Consider the following 18,188-nt stretch of genomic DNA (forward strand, 5'->3'; position numbering starts at 1 on the left):
ACGGGGGTAACATACAATGTTTAGAAAAGGTATAAACTGTGCTGGCTTCATATCACTACAGGAACACAGTAAACTTTAGGATCCTTCTGGACGACATCAGGTAGGAATAATAAAAGCAAGCACTTGTCAAGACTCACATCTGGCTGGAAGGCACTTTTTCCAGGATTCATACGAGGCTTTGGGGTCCTTCTTCAGCCAGAGCTGGGCCTGGGCGTGGATCTCGTTACAGTAGGGTTTCACTGTGGTCAGAGACTCAACAGCAGAATCCTGAACACGCATGAACACACACAATCACACACATTAGGCAAAGACTACATTTCCATATATACCTTATAACTCTACATCAACTCAGGCAACCTAAACGGTGTAGTGTCACACCTTGTTCTGAAGTAAGGGCCAGGGGCTGACTGACTGGTTTAACACACCTTGTTCTGAAGTAAGGGCCAGGGGCCGACTGACTGACCGGTTTAACACACCTTGTTCTGATGTAAGGGCCAGGGGCCGGCTGACTGACCGGTTTAACACACCTTGTTCTGATGTAAGGGCCAGGGGCCGACTGACTGACTGGTTTAACACACTTTGTCCTGAAGTAAGGTTCAGGGGCTGACTGACTGGTTTAACACACCTTGTTCTGAAGTAAGGGCCAGGGGCCGACAGACAGACTGGTTTAACACACCTTGTTCTGATGTAAGGGCCAGGGGCTGACTGACTGACTGGTTTATACATGCTCCCTCTGGGCGATGTAATCCGAAATCACAATATTAACTTTCACTGTTATGCTGATGACACACAGTTATATATTTCAATGAAGCATGGAGAAGCCCCTAAATTAGCTATTTTGGAAGCATGCGTTTCAGACATTAGGAAGTGGATGACAGAGAATTTCTTGCTCTTAAACTCAAATAAAACAGAAATGCTCCTTTTAGGACCCAAAAAACAAATAGCGTTGTTAGCAGATCTCACTGTGAACCTCGACGGCTGCATGGTCGTATCCCAAAAAACTGTAAAAAACCTTGGCGTTACCCTTGACCCTGACCTCTCCTTTGAAGAACATATAAAATATGTCTCAAGAGTTGCTTATTTTCATCTTCGAAACATCGCAAAAATTAGAAACTTCCTATCAAAAACTGATGCAGAAAAATTAATCCATGCTTTCGTTACTTCTAGATTAGATTACTGCAATGCTCTTATCTCTGGTTATCCAGACAAATTAATAAATAAACTTCAATTAGTGCTGCACACAGCTGCTAGAATCCTAACTAGAACAAAATAATTTGAACATATTACTCCTGTCCTAGCGTCCTTACACTGGCTGCCTGTTAGGGTTAGGGCTGATTTTAAGGTTTTACTCTTAACCTATAAATCAATACATGGACTTGCTCCTACTTACCTTGCTGAAATGATCCAGCCATACATACCTACACGTAACCTTAGATCGCAAGACGCAGGCCTTTTAATTGTACCTAGAATTTCTAAACAAACAATTGGCGGCAGGGCCTTTTCTCATAGAGCTCCACTCCTGTGGAATGATCTGCCAATTAAGGTTAGAAATGCAAACTCAGTGCAAACTTTCAAGTGTCTACTAAAAACTCATCTCTACAGCACGGTTTATAATTAGGTGTAGCCTGGCCCGGGGGCGTGAAGGTGACCAGTAGGCTTGATACTGTCCACCCTTGCTGTCTTGCCAGGTGGGCTCTCGTCGCCACTGGGATGCCCTCCCTCCAATGCCCTTCGGGGGAAGAGTCACTGGCTTGTTGTTGACTCTCTATTGCGCACTTGTGCAGTTGGGCTGTACGCTACTAGCAATACTCGGCCCTCATTCAGGGGGGTTGCGGTTGGTGGGTGTCCCTTTGGTTGATGCCTGGCAATGTGGTTGGATTGATTTCCTGCCTGTTGGGCCCTGTCCGGGGCCTCCCCCGGGTAGGGCCACAGTGTCACCGGACCCCCCCGTCTCAGTTTCCAAGGTGTTACGCTGCTATATTATTGTGCTTGGGGGACATGAGGGATGTACTACTAACTTTTCTCAGTTTCCACCAATTTTAAATTTTAGAAGGAAATGAGGTCCTGGTCCACACCTGCGGATTACCTGGTTTGGGGGGACCGTTGCTGTTCCTGTCCTTGTCCACCTGGTCATACTTCTGACCTAGTCTAAAATCAAATATACTCTGGATTTAGCCAAGAGAAATTTATTTATTACTCCAATTGGACTCTTAATATCTCACCCGGCACAGCCAGAAGAGGACTGGTCACCCCTCTGAGCCTGGGTCCTCTCTAGGTTTCTTCCTAAAATTCGACCTTCTTAGGGAGTTTTTCCTAACCACTGAAATTCAACACTACTGTTGTTTGCTCCTTGGGGTTTAAGGCCGGGTGTCTCTGTAAAGCACTTTGTGACAACTGCTGTTGTAAAAAGCGCTTTATAAATACATTTTGATTGATTGATTGATTGATTTAACACACCTTGTTCTTTTTGGAGGTGGGGGCTGGAGGCTTGATGAGTTTCTGCAGGATCCTGAGACACATCAGAGTGATGTTTTCCACCACGACTGGAGTCTTGATGTTCACCGCCATCAGGAACAGGCTCAGGGCTGGAGACACACAGACGAGCGGGAAAATTAACGCTGGGCCGTAGTCGGGAGAGAGCGTAACGCTAGCAATGACAAGGTAGCGGGTTTGACCCCCTGCTGACTAAACAAGCAGGGGATGGAAAGGGGAGGGGGGAGAGAAGGAGAGACAGAAGATGGAAGAGAAGCCTCACCACATCTCAACCTCAGCTCCCAGCAACCGCCCTCCTTGGAGATGGAGTCGGTGAGCAGCAGCATCTCGTACTGCAGACTGGAGACCAGGTCTGGGTTGGCCCAGTGACCCTTCAGAGCTGCAGATACCTTGTGGATGATCAGGTCGTTCATCTGCTGAGTGGCCTCCGGATGGTCTCTACACAGGAGAACGGGTTCAGTCACGGCGTGCGTGCATGTGTGCGTGTGCTTGATTTCTTTTTCTACGTCCTCATAATAGTAAAACCAATAACATCTGGGACATTCCGCCAGAAAAACTCAACTTTAGGGACTGGATAACGAATAGGGGTTAGGTTTAGGGTCATGAAAGTGTCATGTTTAGGGAAAATCTGGTTTTCAATGGGAATTGCTCATTTGCTCCTCACAGATCAAGTACAGATCAACAGTTCCTGTGAGCGTTTGTCTGTCAGAGTGTGCGCGCGCGTGCGTGCGTGTGTGTGTGTGACCCCACCTTGTGAGCAGACACACCAGCTGTCGGACTTCCTCTCTCATGGCAGCGCTGCCTCGTCTCAGGTTGTACTCAAACAGCTCTCGTATCAACCCCTGGAGGACCAGGATCTGCCGGAGGGCCGGGTTGGTGGCCAGGGCCCTCAGCAGCGTGATGCAGTGTCCGGTCACTGCCGAGGCACAGCCGTAACACTTGGTGGAAGAGGTGTGACCGCAACCTGGACACATTGGGGACGGTAAACAAAGGCTACTTTAAAAAATGAAAAGAAACATTCCTACACACTGAAGAAAGGCTGAAAGGCCGAGAAATTAGTTGACACTATCATGACTACGCAGACCACCAGTTTCACTCTATTCCCTAGACACAGCAGGACGTTGGTTTCACTCTATTCCCTAGACACAGCAGGACGTTGGTTTCACTCTATTCCCTAGACACAGCAGGACGTTGGTTTCACTCTATTCCCTAGACACAGCAGGACGTTGGTTTCACTCTATTCCCTAGACACAGCAGGACGTTGGTTTCACTCTATTCCCTAGACACAGCAGGACGTTGGTTTCACTCTATTCCCTAGACACAGCAGGACGTTGGTTTCACTCTATTCCCTAGACACAGCAGGACGTTGGTTTCACTCTATTCCCTAGACACAGCAGGATGTTGGTTTCACTCAATTCCATAGATTGGATTAAAAAGAATAGTGTGCCGCGTGTGTGTAGTTCCATACCTAGCACAGACAGAGCTCTGTACTGGCTGGCTGTGAAGGTGGGCTGATGTGAGCTGGAGCGAGAGGACTTGGTGGCTGCTTCACGTTGCTGCAGGTCATATTCCAACAGCTCCTTCCGGGAGGCCAGGACTTTCTGGATGAAGGAGCAGGACAGTTAGTAAGTCGACACAACGTCCAAAAACCAACGCACTTGGAACACAATTTGCGAGGGCAACCGAAACAAAATCCAGCGTTATGTCTGCCTTTTAAATGGTATTGAAGAAAACTCCGGGCTCTGACCTGACTTCACCAAACGGTCCCCAAGAGGTCCACACATCCACCCTTAATTTCTGGGGCTCACCTGAATTATCTTGGAGAGCTCATCGAAGGAGGTCTTGCAGTCGCCGCTGTACTCCTGAGCCAGTTGCTGGATGTACCGGTTCACATTGGCCGAAGACGCTCCAAGCCCTGCCCCTGCTCCAGAATCATCCTACAGGTGAGACAAGAACATAACATGTGAACAACTTCAGTCAATACTTGGTCTGCAGCAATGTTCTAAAATGTTGTTATCCGTAAATAAAGAATACAACCTATGGAAAAATATAGAAGACAAGCTAGCAGCTACACAGCAGGGCCCGTAAGCAAAAAGTTGTGGTTTTGAATATTGATCCATCAATGGTAAAAATATGTTGTTGGGCTCTTGAGCAAAGCGCTGATGTTAGTCGCTTTGGATATGACATCAACTAAATCACCGAAATGTAAAAATGCAAGGTTTTTACTCGCAATGGTCCTAAGATGTGGTCGTTTTCACTAAAGTGAATGTGCACCGGAAAAGAGGCTGCGCTAAATGGCTGAACGGTGAAACCTAAAGCTGAAGTTTGTCCACTATATGACTGTAACATGAAACGTAAAGCTGAAGTTTGTCCACTATATGACTGTAACATGAAACGTAAAGCTGAAGTTTGTCCACTACATGACTGTAACATGAAACGTAAAGCTGAAGCGGTGAGCGACGGATGCGGAGTATGTACCAGAGTGTTGTATCTGACCTGTGGCTTCTCAGGGGCAGCCTCGTTGACCTTTGACAGAAGGCTTTCCAGCTGGGGCCTGTGACCCATCAGCTGATGGTACACCCTGTCTGCCTTGTCCAGCAGAGTGTTGATGTTGGTCACCGCCTACAGGGGTCATACCAGGTCAAACAACAACAACAACGACGACCACCAGAGTGTTCATTCAGCAAATAAGGCAAAAAAAAAAAAGGTTAAATGGAAGCCACTTACCTTATTCGTATCGGAACTCTTAGAATATTTACATCTCAGTAGAATGGCTTTTATTTGTATTTCTTAATGCAGTTCTGGCTTGGATTTTAGTCAAAACATTTCTAAACATTTTGTGGAACTGAAAGTGAATGAAAAGGGGGACCTTTTTTCTGTCCTCTTCGTTCTCTATGGGGTCCACAGCACAGCAGGGTTTGGCGTACAGCATGAAGTCAAAACGGGCGTATTTACAGAAGCCACAGGCGTTGCACAGGAACGGGTCCTTCTCATCATAGTTAATGGATCTACAGGAACAAGAACCACGTTCAGTCGGCGCAAACAACCCAAACTACGCCAAAACAATGTCATTTCTGCCCAATTGGACCGACCAAACTGAGGAAAAACTGTAAAAAGTGACTTTAATGATTCTGATATTCTGGGCCGTCTCCATTCAACACGACCAGGTCCGTAATGCCAGCGGCAACCCCATACCTACCGGCACTTGTGGCACTGATAGACATTCTCGCCACAGTTTCCACAGACGCCGGGGTTGGCAGGCACGGAGGCCGAACAGCGAGGGCACTGGAGCGTCTCGCTGGACGCCTGGTAGTTCTCGTAGAAGTCGGAGAACTCGATCATGAGGTTGGACGCCACGATCGGCAGCGGCAGGTCAATCTTCACCTCCGTCTGACCTGGAGTCAGCTGGACCCTCTTGGCCTTGTGCCAACGGGCCGGTCTGGGTACGGGGGCAGACAGAGGGACGGGCATGAACCCAGGGCAGATGACGACAACTCCGTACAGTTTCAAGTGTAATTCAAAATGTTTTACTAAATAAAGCGCTAAGAGAGTCCAACAAAGCAGATATTCACAATAAAATATAAAAAGCATAATCTGTATCAGTGACTTGTTACAAATCAAATACGGCATTTAACCCAGACTACATCCATGTCCAAGCCAGAGGTTTAAACACTCCGGGAAAACACAACCGGGTCTAGCCTTGTGGGCGTTCACATCCGTGACCTGAACTCACTTGTTCTTGAGTTCGACGATGGCCTGCACGGTCCTGTTGTTGTAGTACAGGTTGATGGTCCGGACCATCTTGGTCCTCTTCAGGTCGCCGATCTTGACCGTTACCTTGCCAACAGTGTGGCTGCCGATCAGCTTGACCACCTGTTGCGTGGTAGTGTACCGTGTGTCCACCTTGATGGACGACAGCTTGATGTTCTGACCACACAGAAGGAAGAGTGAGTGTGAGCTTGCGGCGAGGAGACAGTGGAGTTACCACATCAGTACAGTCCTAATCTATGCACTTCACGCCAAAGCGTTCACTCAATCGCTCACTCTGATGCCGATAAATTAGGGCTGTCCCCAACCAAGACTTTCTTGGGGGTCAAACCGAGATTCGAATGATCTCTGACGAATCAAAATGTAAAATCCGTCCCCTGTAAGCCCACAAGTCGTCCATGGGGGACTTCAAGCCGTCTATACGGTCAACTTTAAAGCCTGTGTCCGTAACTCCACTGCCAGACGTGCTACCGAGACATTAACGTTTGGGTACAACTGGGCCCACGTGACCTGGGCAAAACAGAACGCAGATAAATGAAAGGGGATGTCTGATGATGGCTAGCCCTAAGACACAGAACAAATTTGGGAAAAAACACATCCATTCGAAATTAATATATATATTGTTTTGTGATGCACCATTTTTCTTACATTGTATTACCACATGTAAACGCAGAAGCCCATTTGTGAGAGACTGATTACGACGCCCACGTTCCCCCAGCAATGGACAGGCCACCGGCTGACCAATCAAATGTGTCTGGTCGACTGAAAGAGGTGAGCCCTAATATAAATGCACATTCAGACGAGACCAGACACCGAGCGGTTTACTCCGTCATCGGTCCGTCCACCAACGGCGCTACCACGTGGCCACACGCAAACCGACTGGCAAACACATCGCCCACCAAAACTGACAACGTACATTTCAATATTCCATTCAGAAAATCTAGACTAGTTAACGGAAGACGATATAACACGTCTGCCAGAGAGAATGAGATCATCACTCCAGTCTGTCTACAGGGATCTACACATTAGACTTCTGCTAGATGTGAAGTGAGCGTCCTTACGGAGAAGGGCACTTCGGGGTTGTTACAGACAAGGCAAGGGTCACTCTCCAGGTAGAAGCCATCAAACTCCACCAGGCCGGACAGGGTGCTGCAGTGAGGAGACAAAGACACAAGACGATGAGTATTACGATTCAATGCTGGTTGACATTTTCTTTAAGCTTAAACTCAATTATTCTTGTTTTCTACAGGAAACTGCGCCATGGTGGCACCCGTTTATGCAAATGAAATGAAGGCGAGGCGACGGCAGCCGAACAGAGTAGTACCTATAGATGTTGGAGTTGGGGTGGTTGGTCAGGATGTGGTTCTGGGTCCTCAGGATCTCCACGGCTTTCTGGGAGTACTCCTTCAGCTTCTTCTCCGTCTGAGGAGTCTTCAGGGAGAAGTAGCCCAGCAAGTCCACAAACTGAGCAGCCTTCCGTCCGTAGGCGGGCAACTCGGGCCAGATGGCCCAGGTCAGGTCCAATAGGAGCTCCTGTTGAGACTTACTTGAGTTCCTGCCAGGACACAGAGAGCAACAGAGAGGTGGTTATGTATTCACCAGAAGAATATACTTTAAGTCCTTCAATAATCATGCCACCACCCAAGAATTTGGACAACCCCCCCCCCCCCCCACCACAAAAAAAAAACTCAGAGGTTAACATTTACATGGGCCATCTTTGTAGTCGAGCCCTGAAAATGGTTGGGCTGAAGTTGGTGCATTTACAGTAAGGTTTTGCGGTATAAAGTAGGGCCTTCAGGTTTAATGACTCTGCCCGTCCCACCAGGCTGTCGTTCATGTTGGTACCTGTAGATATGCAAGGCCAGACAGTGGGCCTGCCAGCGGACTGCCGAGGAGTTGGACTCCAGCAGGAAGCAGCGAAGGAACTGGATCAGAGTCTCCTTGTCGGCAAACTTGTTGAGCTGGGACACCAGGGCGGTGCACAACTGGTCCTCCTGGCTCCCGACACCCTCGCCTGGAAAAGAAGGACTGGCATAAAGGACCCGCTAACACGGTAAACCAACACCACAGGCCACAAGAAGCAAAGCGTTAACCTTCAAACAACTGAAGTCTCCAGGGAAAAACATTTCTTCAACCTACTATTTTCAAAAGAAAAGTTAATTTGTAGGATCATCCGCTCTTATGTACTCAAACTCGCTGCTCACGGCTCACTCAGTCGGTCTCACCTTCTTTGTCCTTCTCCTTGTCCTCCTTCTTGCTCTTCTTGCTGGAGGACTTGCTCTGGGAGGAGGACGGAGCCCCCGTGCCGGCAGACCCCCCTCCCGAGGAAGACGAGGAAGAGGCCAGGACCTTGCTGCCACACAGAGCACACGACAGCAGCTGGAGAAGCACCGGGGACACGCCCTCGTCCACCAGGAAACTCACCTGGAGCAGGAAGTAAAGAACGGCTGGGGGGGAGAGATCAAAGGACATTAAGATTCAAGCCAACTCAGACTGCCAGGGACATGGTTAAAGCCAGTCGCTGCAGAGGACACTTGGTATAAAAGGCTACAACATTATATGAAGCCATGAACGTACAATCGTCCTTCATACAGAACTTCTGCCAGTTGATGGTTCTCTGGGTGGCAATCTCTGCACAGGCCTTCAGGTGCTCCATCTGCAGACAAGAAAACAGAAACGCTCAAGAAAGAACAAGCAAGCAAAGACACGTCTGGCCAAACATTTCTTGTAGTTTCGGATTGCTGTCCAGCAACCTTAGTGTTCTTTTGTAATGCACTGGGAAGTGAAGACCGCACGCTCCAGGTCAGGGGTCAGCAACAGGGCAACAATTCCTGACCCAAGAGCGACTAGCTACAAGGGGAGACGACAGCTCCACAACGACACTCACCAGACTGATGAGCGTGTCATACTGCAGGGCGGAGCCGGAGGTTGCCGTGACAACGCCGGCGCGTAGGAAGATGCCTTGCTCCTCCAGGAGCTTCTTGATTCCGCGAACGTGGGAGTCCAGCGTGTGGAGGTCTCTCAGCTGACGATACTTCTCCTTGGAACCACAGATGAACAGGAGCAGCTTCCTGACCTGGCGCCTCACGAAAGGTGTCTGCTGGATCATCAGGTACTATGAACGACAAGAGGGAGGAGGGTTAGTGTGTGTGTGTGGGAGGTGACGTTGTGTGTGGGTGTGTGTGTTGGGGGGTGTTGGGGTAGAAAAAAAACATTACCACTTGGTTATGTTGTCAGACAGACAGACAGACAGACATTGAGATCTTTTTTTAAAACAGCAGGAGAGAAATGAGGGAGGTATTAATGAGTGAAAGCGAGAGACGGAGGACAAGAGCGTACCTCAGACAGGAAGAAGAACCAGGAGTGGTCAAACACCGGGGGTTGGATGCGTGGGTTGGTGTCAGCGATCTTCTTGATCTGATAGGGCAGTCGCAGGACCATCTCCGTTAGTAGCTGGGAATAGGCCTCAAACACATCAGATGCATGACCCTGGGAGAGACAGAGAAATGTACATTACATACAGCAACATGACCCTGGGAGAGACAGACATTTATATTAGATTCAGCAGCAACATGTCTCCACTACAGATGTCTGGACAGAAACAATATATAGGCCTGAATGGAGCAGTTTAATTTATTAATTATTCCAATTGGACTCTTAATATCGCACCCGGCACAGCCAGAAGAGGACTGGTCACCCCTCTGAGCCTGGGTCCTCTCTAGGTTTCTTCCTAAAATTCGACCTTCTTAGGGAGTTTTTCCTAGCCACTGAAATTCAACACTACTGTTCTTTGCTCCTTGGGGTTTAAGGCCGGGTGTCTCTGTAAAGCACTTTGTGACAACTGCTGTTGTAAAAATGGCTTTATAAATAAATTTGATTGAAATTTGATTGATTTAATTGACAGCTAGACATTGTCCGTCCGGCGCTACCGGAGCGTGACATCATGCCTGCATTTGCCCTCCTGTCGACAAGACCAGACAAACCTCTAATGCGAAACTCTTTCCGGTGCATTTGAAGGGTCAGCTCTGATTGGCTGTCACTCCTCACCTTGACATACTGCCGGAGGAAGAAGGGGCTCATGTCCGGGGGGGAGGACGATGTGTGGGGTTTGAGGAGCTGGGAGGCAGCCACCGGCTCCTCCTCTCCCTGCTGGCTCTTCCAGAACTCCAGGAGGGACTTCAGAACATGGAGGCAGTAGTCTACGGCCCCCAGGCTGAGGAGAGCCGTGGCTGTGGCGTTGGAGATCAGGGATGAAGACTGCATGAGGGAGAGAAGGAGAACAACATCAATTGGGCTCAGTGGTTTTCCTGCAAACACCAAAGCTGCACTGGTGCAGTGAGAGCAATGGAACAGTCCCCCAACAAGTTGCACTGGTGCAGTGAGAGCAATGGAACAGTCCCCCAACAAGTTGCACTGGTGCAGTGAGAGCAATGGAACAGTCCCCCAACAAGTTGCACTGGTGCAGTGAGACCAATGGAACAGTCCCCCAACAAGTTGCACTGGTGCAGTGAGACCAATGGAACAGTCCCCAACAAGCTGCACAGGTGCAGTGAGACCAATGGAACAGTCCCCCAACAAGTTGCACTGGTGCAGTGAGACCAATGGAACAGTCCCCAACAAGCTGCACAGGTGCAGTGAGACCAATGGAATAGTTCAAACCACCAATACACCTGATTGAAAACAGTAAACCATGATCTGAAAGGGGCATGAGGAGTTATTCATTACTTCAGAGGAGGACTTGGATCCAGACTTGGTCCTGGACATGAAGACAGAGAGAAGTCTCATGATGACCAAATGGACCTCATTGATGGGGCTGCGCTCGTTCTTCTTGGAAACGTCCTGGAATAGTGGGACCGGTTATAACATGGGCAAGAGAATGAATCGTTCAAAAAACACAAACAGACAGACATTTCACACACACACACACACACACACACACACACACACACACACACACACACACACGAAGAGCTTGTTGTGTACCTTCTTGTGCATGCCAAGCTCAGCGATGAGCTGTGCCAAAAGGTCATCCAGGGCTCCCTTGTCCTTGTCGTCCTCTCCATCTAGGTCAGAGGTCAACATCAGCACCACCTAGTTTCCAGGGAATCATACCAGACATGTTAATGTGTTTGTCCAATAAGTCCTGTGTTGAATGAACGGCAGCGTGTCTAGACATTGTCTATGTTACCTGCATGTATGGGATGGCGTGGACGCCCCCGACGCTGTGTAGCTGTGGCAGGTGCTGCAAGAGACGCTCTAGAAGCATCAGACGCACCATGTGAAGCCTGGAAAAGAAAAACAAAACAGGATGTCAGTCTACAAAACCCAAAAGGATGTACTGTCTACAACGGGGGGGGGGGGGGGGGGGGGGGAGACATCCGGTTGAAGATCTTCACACCAACAAGAAACAGCCTAAACACCGACACAAAACACCTGAAACGGCCAACAATCTGACCTGTTGCTGGTGTGGACATCGCCCTCTGTTTCCCCGTCGCCGTCCGACCCGTCTCCCTCCTGCTGGGCCGTGGTGTTGCTGACGGCCCCGATGCTGGAGCTCACACTGCCGGGCCCGGCTGGATGGCCCTCCACCGTCGTATCCCCGTACGCGCTGCTGCGACCCGAGGCTGGTGGGAGACAGGGGGGGCGGGGGGGGGAGGTTAAACGCCACACATCGTCTGATTTCGTTCTCTGCTGGGGTCCTACATCTTGAATGCTAGTGGATCTGACATGATCTAGACCGGTAAAAACTAGTTTAGCGGGGTGGCACTCCCGGAACACCGGCGGCGGCGCTTAAACAGATCTACTCCCCGGTGCACCCCCCCCCCCCCTCACACTCACCACTGTGCTCGCCGGCCACCGAGTCAACGGCCGAACCGCCGCTCTCCGATCCCACGCTGCCGCCGTGCTCCGCAGGGGAAGTGCGCAGTGTGGAGCCGTCCGTGGCGGCCGTGCTGCCCTCGTCGTCCGACGCTGGCGCTGGAAGCATAACCACAGCTGTTACGGGAAAAACACAGCCGGTTCCAGAACCGCCACACCGGATCCCGCCCCCCCCCCCCGACAATCATGCCAATTTTATCCCATTCGTGGAGTGCGTCGCACAAGAACAGGGGAACGTTGTACTATCCTTTGTGAAGGGCGTCTGGCACAGGAGAGTCGCCATGTTTTAACCCAGCGGTAAAGGACGGGGTGTCCATTCTCTATACTACGTAAAGCCCTTTGGCGGACTGAAACATCACCAAATGGATTCTGAAGATGAAGTGGTTCTGTTTTGAGCACCTGTTCAGGATTCCAGACAGTTCTGGCTTAGTGGGGAGGGCCTGGGCTCAGTACCTGATGCTGTGGTGTCAGACAGGGTGCCTGCGTCCAGAGAGGATGAGCTGGGCGCCTGCCCTGACAGACCCAGAGACTGGAGGCCCAGGGCACTGCTGCTGGAGCCTGGAACAAACACCGCCACAACATCAGCAACACCGAGGCAACCACCAGGCATTGGTCCTCTGCTACGGCTAGCAGGAAGCCTGGCCCGACAGAGAGACTGGCGGCCCGGAGTCTTCAAACATCACAACCAAATGCATCCATCGGACCTCATCGCCTCAAAACACCAACGGTCGCCCCCAAGTAACAGAAGCGTTAGCAAAATATGCTATAATCAAATAAGTGTAGAGAACGCATTACCTACTACTTCGCCCACATTGTGTCTGCTCCCCTTGAGCCCCGGAGAGTTGAAGATCACAACGTGTCATATTATGCACGCCTGGCCAAGCCGTCTAATCAAACTGCTCAGGAAGGGTTTGTCAGCACATGCACTCACGCACTCAATGTGCACTCACGCACTCAATGTGCACTCACGCACTCAATGTGCACCATCCTGGCACTGTTGCTAAGCCACGACCGGAACACAAACTACAGGTCACAATGGCGCAGCGGTCACCGACTGTCCACAGCCCCAAAAGTATGTTTTCTTTGTTTGCTTTTCCCGAAGACGAGGAAGACCGAACGTCAGCCTGCTGTGTATGTACGCTGTGAAACGCATGACGCGGCGGCGCGGCGTTAAAGAGCACTGACCTTGCTGGTCCTGCTGTAGACTCAGGGCTATGGCCAGCTCCACCATGGTCTCGTCGTCGGCGTCCGGGGGGATGTCCAGCATGGGGGGGAAGCCTTCGGCGCCGGCCAGCAGAGCCTCCAGGGGAGACGGGTTCCCGTTGTTCACGCTCTCCGCCGTCTCCAGGACCATGGACTCAGACTGTTGGGAGAGCAGGAAAAAAAAAAAAAAGCGAACTGAAAAAATTATATTTTTTGACAGGCGACATTTCTCTTACATCATTAAATGTTTATTTCTACTACTCCAAGTAATTTTAGAAGAGGAAGGTGTGTGTGTGTGTGTGTGTGTGTGTGTGTTCACGCACGGGTGGGAGTGTGAACTAACGGTCGGACCAGAGACGGACAATCTCAGAGACTCACCACCATCTCAAAGAGACTCACCACCATCTCAAAGTCGCCGTGATCAACCTCGCTCTGCTCCTGACTCTCCTGCCGGCCCCCCTCTCCGCCTGTCAGGCCGGACTGCTGCATCTTGTCGTCCCCATCATCTTCGTCATCATCATCTTTATCCCCTGGAAGTAGAGCAAATGGTGACTTACACAGAAACATGGAGAGCAATTCTTAAAAGGCAGAAAAACTGTCACACGATCACCCACCCAAGATCTCCCGAGAGGTCCTACCTGTCAAACCAGGAACTGTTTTAGAGGACAAAATCTTTAGAGTGCTTTAGAGTGCAAGCTGATTGGTGGTGACACACCTGAAGGTTCATTATGGACAGTGTTTTTGAGGGGTTCGGCTGTTTGAATGGGCTGATCACAGGGTTGACATTCCCTTTTAACACCCTTATTAAGCCCAGGGGTCTAGAATACAGCACAATAAAAGTCAAATAATCCCAAACAGAAGAAACTGGACGCCCACCTATAGGAGTGTTGGAGCGAGGGGGAGATGGAAGAGTCACGTGACGCCGTTTGTTCCTGGGTCGGAGGACTCGGATCAGGGCCTGTTTACAGGCGAAGCTCACAGAGGTGTCCTGCAACACAGATCAATATGAAAACCAATCCAATGTATACATTACTGATACAATGTCCACATGGGGTCAACACAGCTACAGCCCCACATGGGGTCAACACAGCTACAGCCCCACATGGGGTCAACACAGCTACAGGCCCACATGGGGTCAACACAGCTACAGGCCCACATGGGGTCAACACAGCTACAGCCCCACATGGGGTCAACACAGCTACAGCCCCACATGGGGTCAACACAGCTACAGGCCCACATGGGGTCAACACAGCTACAGGCCCACATGGGGTCAACACAGCTACAGCCCCACATGGGGTCAACACAGCTACAGGCCCACATGGGGTCAACACAGCTACAGCCCCACATGGGGTCAACACAGCTACAGGCCCACATGGGGTCAACACAGCTAAATTGTTAGTGCAAATAACATTTAGAAAAAACAACAGCAGATTGAAAATGAGGAAGTGGTGTGCACGCGTGTGCGTGTGTTACTGGGGGAACATACGGGGCACAGCAACATCTGCATGTAAATCTTGGAGGCCACGTTGATGTACTCCAGATCACAGCTACAGTAGCCATGGATGATGTCCACCAAGGCGTTCACAGTGGCTTCAATGTGTGTCAGACCTAGACAGGAAAACAAATCCCCATCAAAAAAGGACGGCCCAAAGTACCAGCGAATGTCCTCTAGACAGACGTCACCCATTGATCGGGGAGGAATTGATTACCTGGCAGACAGGCTGGGGCCAGGAAGGCGTTCTTCGGTTTAAGGGCATGAAGCTTCCAGAAGTTATTGACCAGCTGCATGATGAAGTTACAGCCTTCACTGTCCGTCTGCCTCAGAACGTCCTCGGTCATTTCTAAACAAACCAACAAAGGCAGGTTATTCTTCCACACTCAACCCATAACACCCCTTCACAGGTCCGCTTGGTGGAACATGGATACTCCTACAGCCACAAAATAAGCCTTCAATTACTTTACTGAAGAAAGAAATCCCTTGTGGCTGTGGAACCTGACGGTGTAGCTACAGAAGGAGCTTATGCTAAGCTAATGGCGACCCCAGGTCGAGACCCTCACCATCAGTACCGGGCGGCTTGGACTCTGTGAAGTGGACCAGGTTGTTGGGTCTCATGATGGCGATGGAGCGTGCGGTGATCACCAGCCTCTGGAACACATCCGGATCCAGGTCTCTACCATCCCGGCTGCAGCTGTTCAGACACTGAACCGCGTTGCTCAGCAGAGACTGGTCCTACACGGGCAGAAAACCACAGGAGTTAGCGCTGCCCTCGCGATCAACATGCACTGAATCAGACATGGATAAATCTAAAGCCGCTAGAAATTAAATGCAGTCTGGTTGTCAAAATGGCTGTGATCCAGCCTTCGCCTTGTGGTTGTGGTAGGAGGTGCGGCCGGTGTGTGTTTGTGGTCACCTTGTGGTCGTGGTAGGAGGTGCGGCCGGTGTGTGTTTGTGGTCACCTTGTGGTCGTGGTAGGAGGTGCGGCCGGTGTGTGTTTGTGGTCACCTTGTGGTTGTGGTAGGAGGTGCGGCCGGTGTGTGTTTGTGGTCACCCTGTGGTCGTGGTAGGAGGTGCGGCCGGTGTGTGTTTGTGGTCACCCTGTGGTCGTGGTAGGAGGTGCGGCCGGTGTGTGTTTGTGGTCACCCTGTGGTCGTGGTAGGAGGTGCGGCCGGTGTGTGTTTGTGGTCACCTTGTGGTCGTGGTAGGAGGTGTGGCCGGTGTGTGTTTGTGGTCACCTTGTGGTCGTGGTAGGAGGTGCGGCCGGTGTGTGTTTGTGGTCACCTTGTGGTCGTGGTAGGAGGTGCGGCCGGTGTGTGTTTGTGGTCACCTTGTGGTCGTGGTAGGAGGTGCGGCCGGTGTGTGTTTGTGGTCACCTTGTGGTCGTGGTAGGAGGTGCGGCCGGTGTGTGTTTGTGGTCACCTTGTGGTCGTGGAAGGAGGTGCGGCCGGTGTGTGTTTGTGGTCACCTTGTGGTCGTGGTAGGAGGTGCGGCCGGTGTGTGTTTGTGGTCACGCTGTGGTCGTGGTAGGAGGTGCGGCCGGTGTGTTTGTGGTCACCCTGTGGTCGTGGTAGGAGGTGCGACCGGTGTGTGTTTGTGGTCACGCTGTGGTCGTGGTAGGAGGTGCGGCCGGTGTGTTTGTGGTCACCCTGTGGTCGTGGTAGGAGGTGCGACCGGTGTGTGTTTGTGGTCACCCTGTGGTCGTGGTAGGAGGTGCGGCCGGTGTGTGTTTGTGGACACCTTGTGGTTGTGGTAGGAGGGGCGGCTGGTGTGTGTTTGTGGTCACCTTGTGGTTGTGGTAGGAGGTGCGGCTGGTGTGTGTTTGTGGACACCTTGTGGTTGTGGTAGGAGGGGCGGCTGGTGTGTGTTTGTGGTCACCTTGTGGTTGTGGTAGGAGGTGCGGCTGGTGTGGAGGCTGGCCAGGAGACCCTTGGTCTGCTGCTGGACCCCAGACGGGGTGGGCATGGAGAGTAGCAGGGTGGCCAGCTCCAGTGCTGCAGCCTTGTTCTTCTCCTAGACAGACACACATAAAACACTGAGGTTACAGACCAGATATATATCACATCTGTTTCTGTAACAGTATCACTCTAGAACAAGCATGTGTGTATATATATCACATCTGTTTCTGTAACAGTAACGCTCTAGAACAAGTGTGCGTATACATTACATCTGTTTCTGTAATGCTCTAGAACCTGCATGTGCGTATATATATCACATGTGTTTTTGTAACAGTAAAGTTCTTGCCTTCTCATTGGAGGATCCCACAGCGAAGCAGCTCTCCAGTGCTTCCAGAGAGCTCACCACCAATCTGATAGGGGGAAGAGTTGTTAGATGTATTAACTCAATCAGTAATTCCGTAAACAAGCAACACACACCAGAAAGAGTAAATCTAATTAATCAACTCTAAACTGGTCAACTGTCGTAAAAAAAATAATTATCCATCCAATGTTTAAAGCAACAACAAGCCAAGATGTCGTAATGAGTTGAATGATTGTTAGAACAAACATCAAAGTGATGTTATTATAGATGCATTACGCATCTCCACCACACAACCACAGCACTAATGGAGGTCAAAAATAAATACATATCAGGTTGAGGCTTACAGACAACACAGTCGCCCATAAGAGAAATCCAGTCTGGATCTTTTGTTTTCTACAGGGCTCCTGTCTTATCAGCTGCTTTGACGCTTGTTAGGTCTGAGATTTTCTTTTGTCAAGAAAGTCTCAAACTGATATTTCTTTATTATTGATCACCATAGTCACACACATACACCCCCACCCACACCCCCACCCAGACAAGCAGAGTAAGGTGGTACTAACCGGTCCAAGGTGGATAAGGACTCAGTTTCACAACTTTTTTTTATTGATTGTATTTTGGGAGCAAAGAAAAAAAAAAAAAAAAACATGTTGTGAGGATCACAGAAAGAAACAAAGAGAAAGTAAATGACAGAACAGAACAAAAGGAAAGCATGCAGATCACAGTATTCATTATGAGAGCAGCCATGCAGTGGAAACACGCAACACAGAGTGACAGAGAACCTGAAAGTCAGCTTCTATTACGAACTTCAGCCCAAGGCTACGGACTCAGGCCAAACAGGGTACCATCATTCCAAGAGGATCGATATTACTGACAGATTACCAGGACAACAACTTCCTAGACCCAGACACTTCTAGACATTAATAAAGTTGGACCAGGTTTCAGAATGGTGCCAAAGCCATCTATTCAGAGAGTCAAAGCAATTTTTACACCATGTTAGATACTTCCAGAAATGTTGTTGTAACAATATGAGAGCCTACAACAATCCGCATGGATCACATGCTCCCATCGGAGGAACCAATCATTAGAGCTAGAG

The 18,188-nt window shown here is 50.1% G+C and overlaps 1 protein-coding gene across 9 annotated transcripts in view; it reads right to left on the reverse strand.

The window, feature by feature from the left end:
- ubr4 (ubiquitin protein ligase E3 component n-recognin 4) overlaps positions 1 to 18,188 on the reverse strand; it is a 64,947-nt gene that overhangs the window by 14,605 nt on the left and 32,154 nt on the right. For 3 of the 9 annotated variants that reach the window (XM_029124220.2, XM_029124226.2, XM_029124219.2), the window contains exons 50-82: positions 17,656 to 17,688; positions 17,081 to 17,144; positions 16,715 to 16,849; positions 15,400 to 15,571; positions 15,051 to 15,182; positions 14,828 to 14,949; positions 14,218 to 14,329; positions 13,720 to 13,871; positions 13,324 to 13,501; positions 12,592 to 12,696; positions 12,100 to 12,237; positions 11,717 to 11,885; positions 11,450 to 11,546; positions 11,245 to 11,352; positions 10,987 to 11,100; positions 10,309 to 10,518; positions 9,601 to 9,750; positions 9,149 to 9,376; positions 8,839 to 8,917; positions 8,487 to 8,708; positions 8,107 to 8,275; positions 7,586 to 7,816; positions 7,323 to 7,410; positions 6,227 to 6,420; positions 5,693 to 5,932; positions 5,363 to 5,501; positions 4,972 to 5,115; positions 4,302 to 4,430; positions 3,962 to 4,094; positions 3,244 to 3,457; positions 2,756 to 2,931; positions 2,458 to 2,585; positions 138 to 267 (exon numbers count right to left, since the gene is read on the reverse strand). In XM_029124220.2, coding sequence (XP_028980053.2) covers positions 138 to 267; positions 2,458 to 2,585; positions 2,756 to 2,931; positions 3,244 to 3,457; positions 3,962 to 4,094; positions 4,302 to 4,430; positions 4,972 to 5,115; positions 5,363 to 5,501; positions 5,693 to 5,932; positions 6,227 to 6,420; positions 7,323 to 7,410; positions 7,586 to 7,816; positions 8,107 to 8,275; positions 8,487 to 8,708; positions 8,839 to 8,917; positions 9,149 to 9,376; positions 9,601 to 9,750; positions 10,309 to 10,518; positions 10,987 to 11,100; positions 11,245 to 11,352; positions 11,450 to 11,546; positions 11,717 to 11,885; positions 12,100 to 12,237; positions 12,592 to 12,696; positions 13,324 to 13,501; positions 13,720 to 13,871; positions 14,218 to 14,329; positions 14,828 to 14,949; positions 15,051 to 15,182; positions 15,400 to 15,571; positions 16,715 to 16,849; positions 17,081 to 17,144; positions 17,656 to 17,688 — 4,835 coding nt within the window. The remainder of the gene's footprint in view (positions 1 to 137; positions 268 to 2,457; positions 2,586 to 2,755; positions 2,932 to 3,243; positions 3,458 to 3,961; positions 4,095 to 4,301; positions 4,431 to 4,971; positions 5,116 to 5,362; positions 5,502 to 5,692; positions 5,933 to 6,226; positions 6,421 to 7,322; positions 7,411 to 7,585; positions 7,817 to 8,106; positions 8,276 to 8,486; positions 8,709 to 8,838; positions 8,918 to 9,148; positions 9,377 to 9,600; positions 9,751 to 10,308; positions 10,519 to 10,986; positions 11,101 to 11,244; positions 11,353 to 11,449; positions 11,547 to 11,716; positions 11,886 to 12,099; positions 12,238 to 12,591; positions 12,697 to 13,323; positions 13,502 to 13,719; positions 13,872 to 14,217; positions 14,330 to 14,827; positions 14,950 to 15,050; positions 15,183 to 15,399; positions 15,572 to 16,714; positions 16,850 to 17,080; positions 17,145 to 17,655; positions 17,689 to 18,188) is intronic. The other 6 variants (XM_029124225.2, XM_029124223.2, XM_029124221.2 and 3 more) reach the window with 6 other exon arrangements.

This window comes from Esox lucius, chromosome 12 (genome assembly GCF_011004845.1).
Source record: "Esox lucius isolate fEsoLuc1 chromosome 12, fEsoLuc1.pri, whole genome shotgun sequence".
Classification (NCBI taxonomy): Eukaryota; Metazoa; Chordata; class Actinopteri; order Esociformes; family Esocidae; genus Esox; species Esox lucius.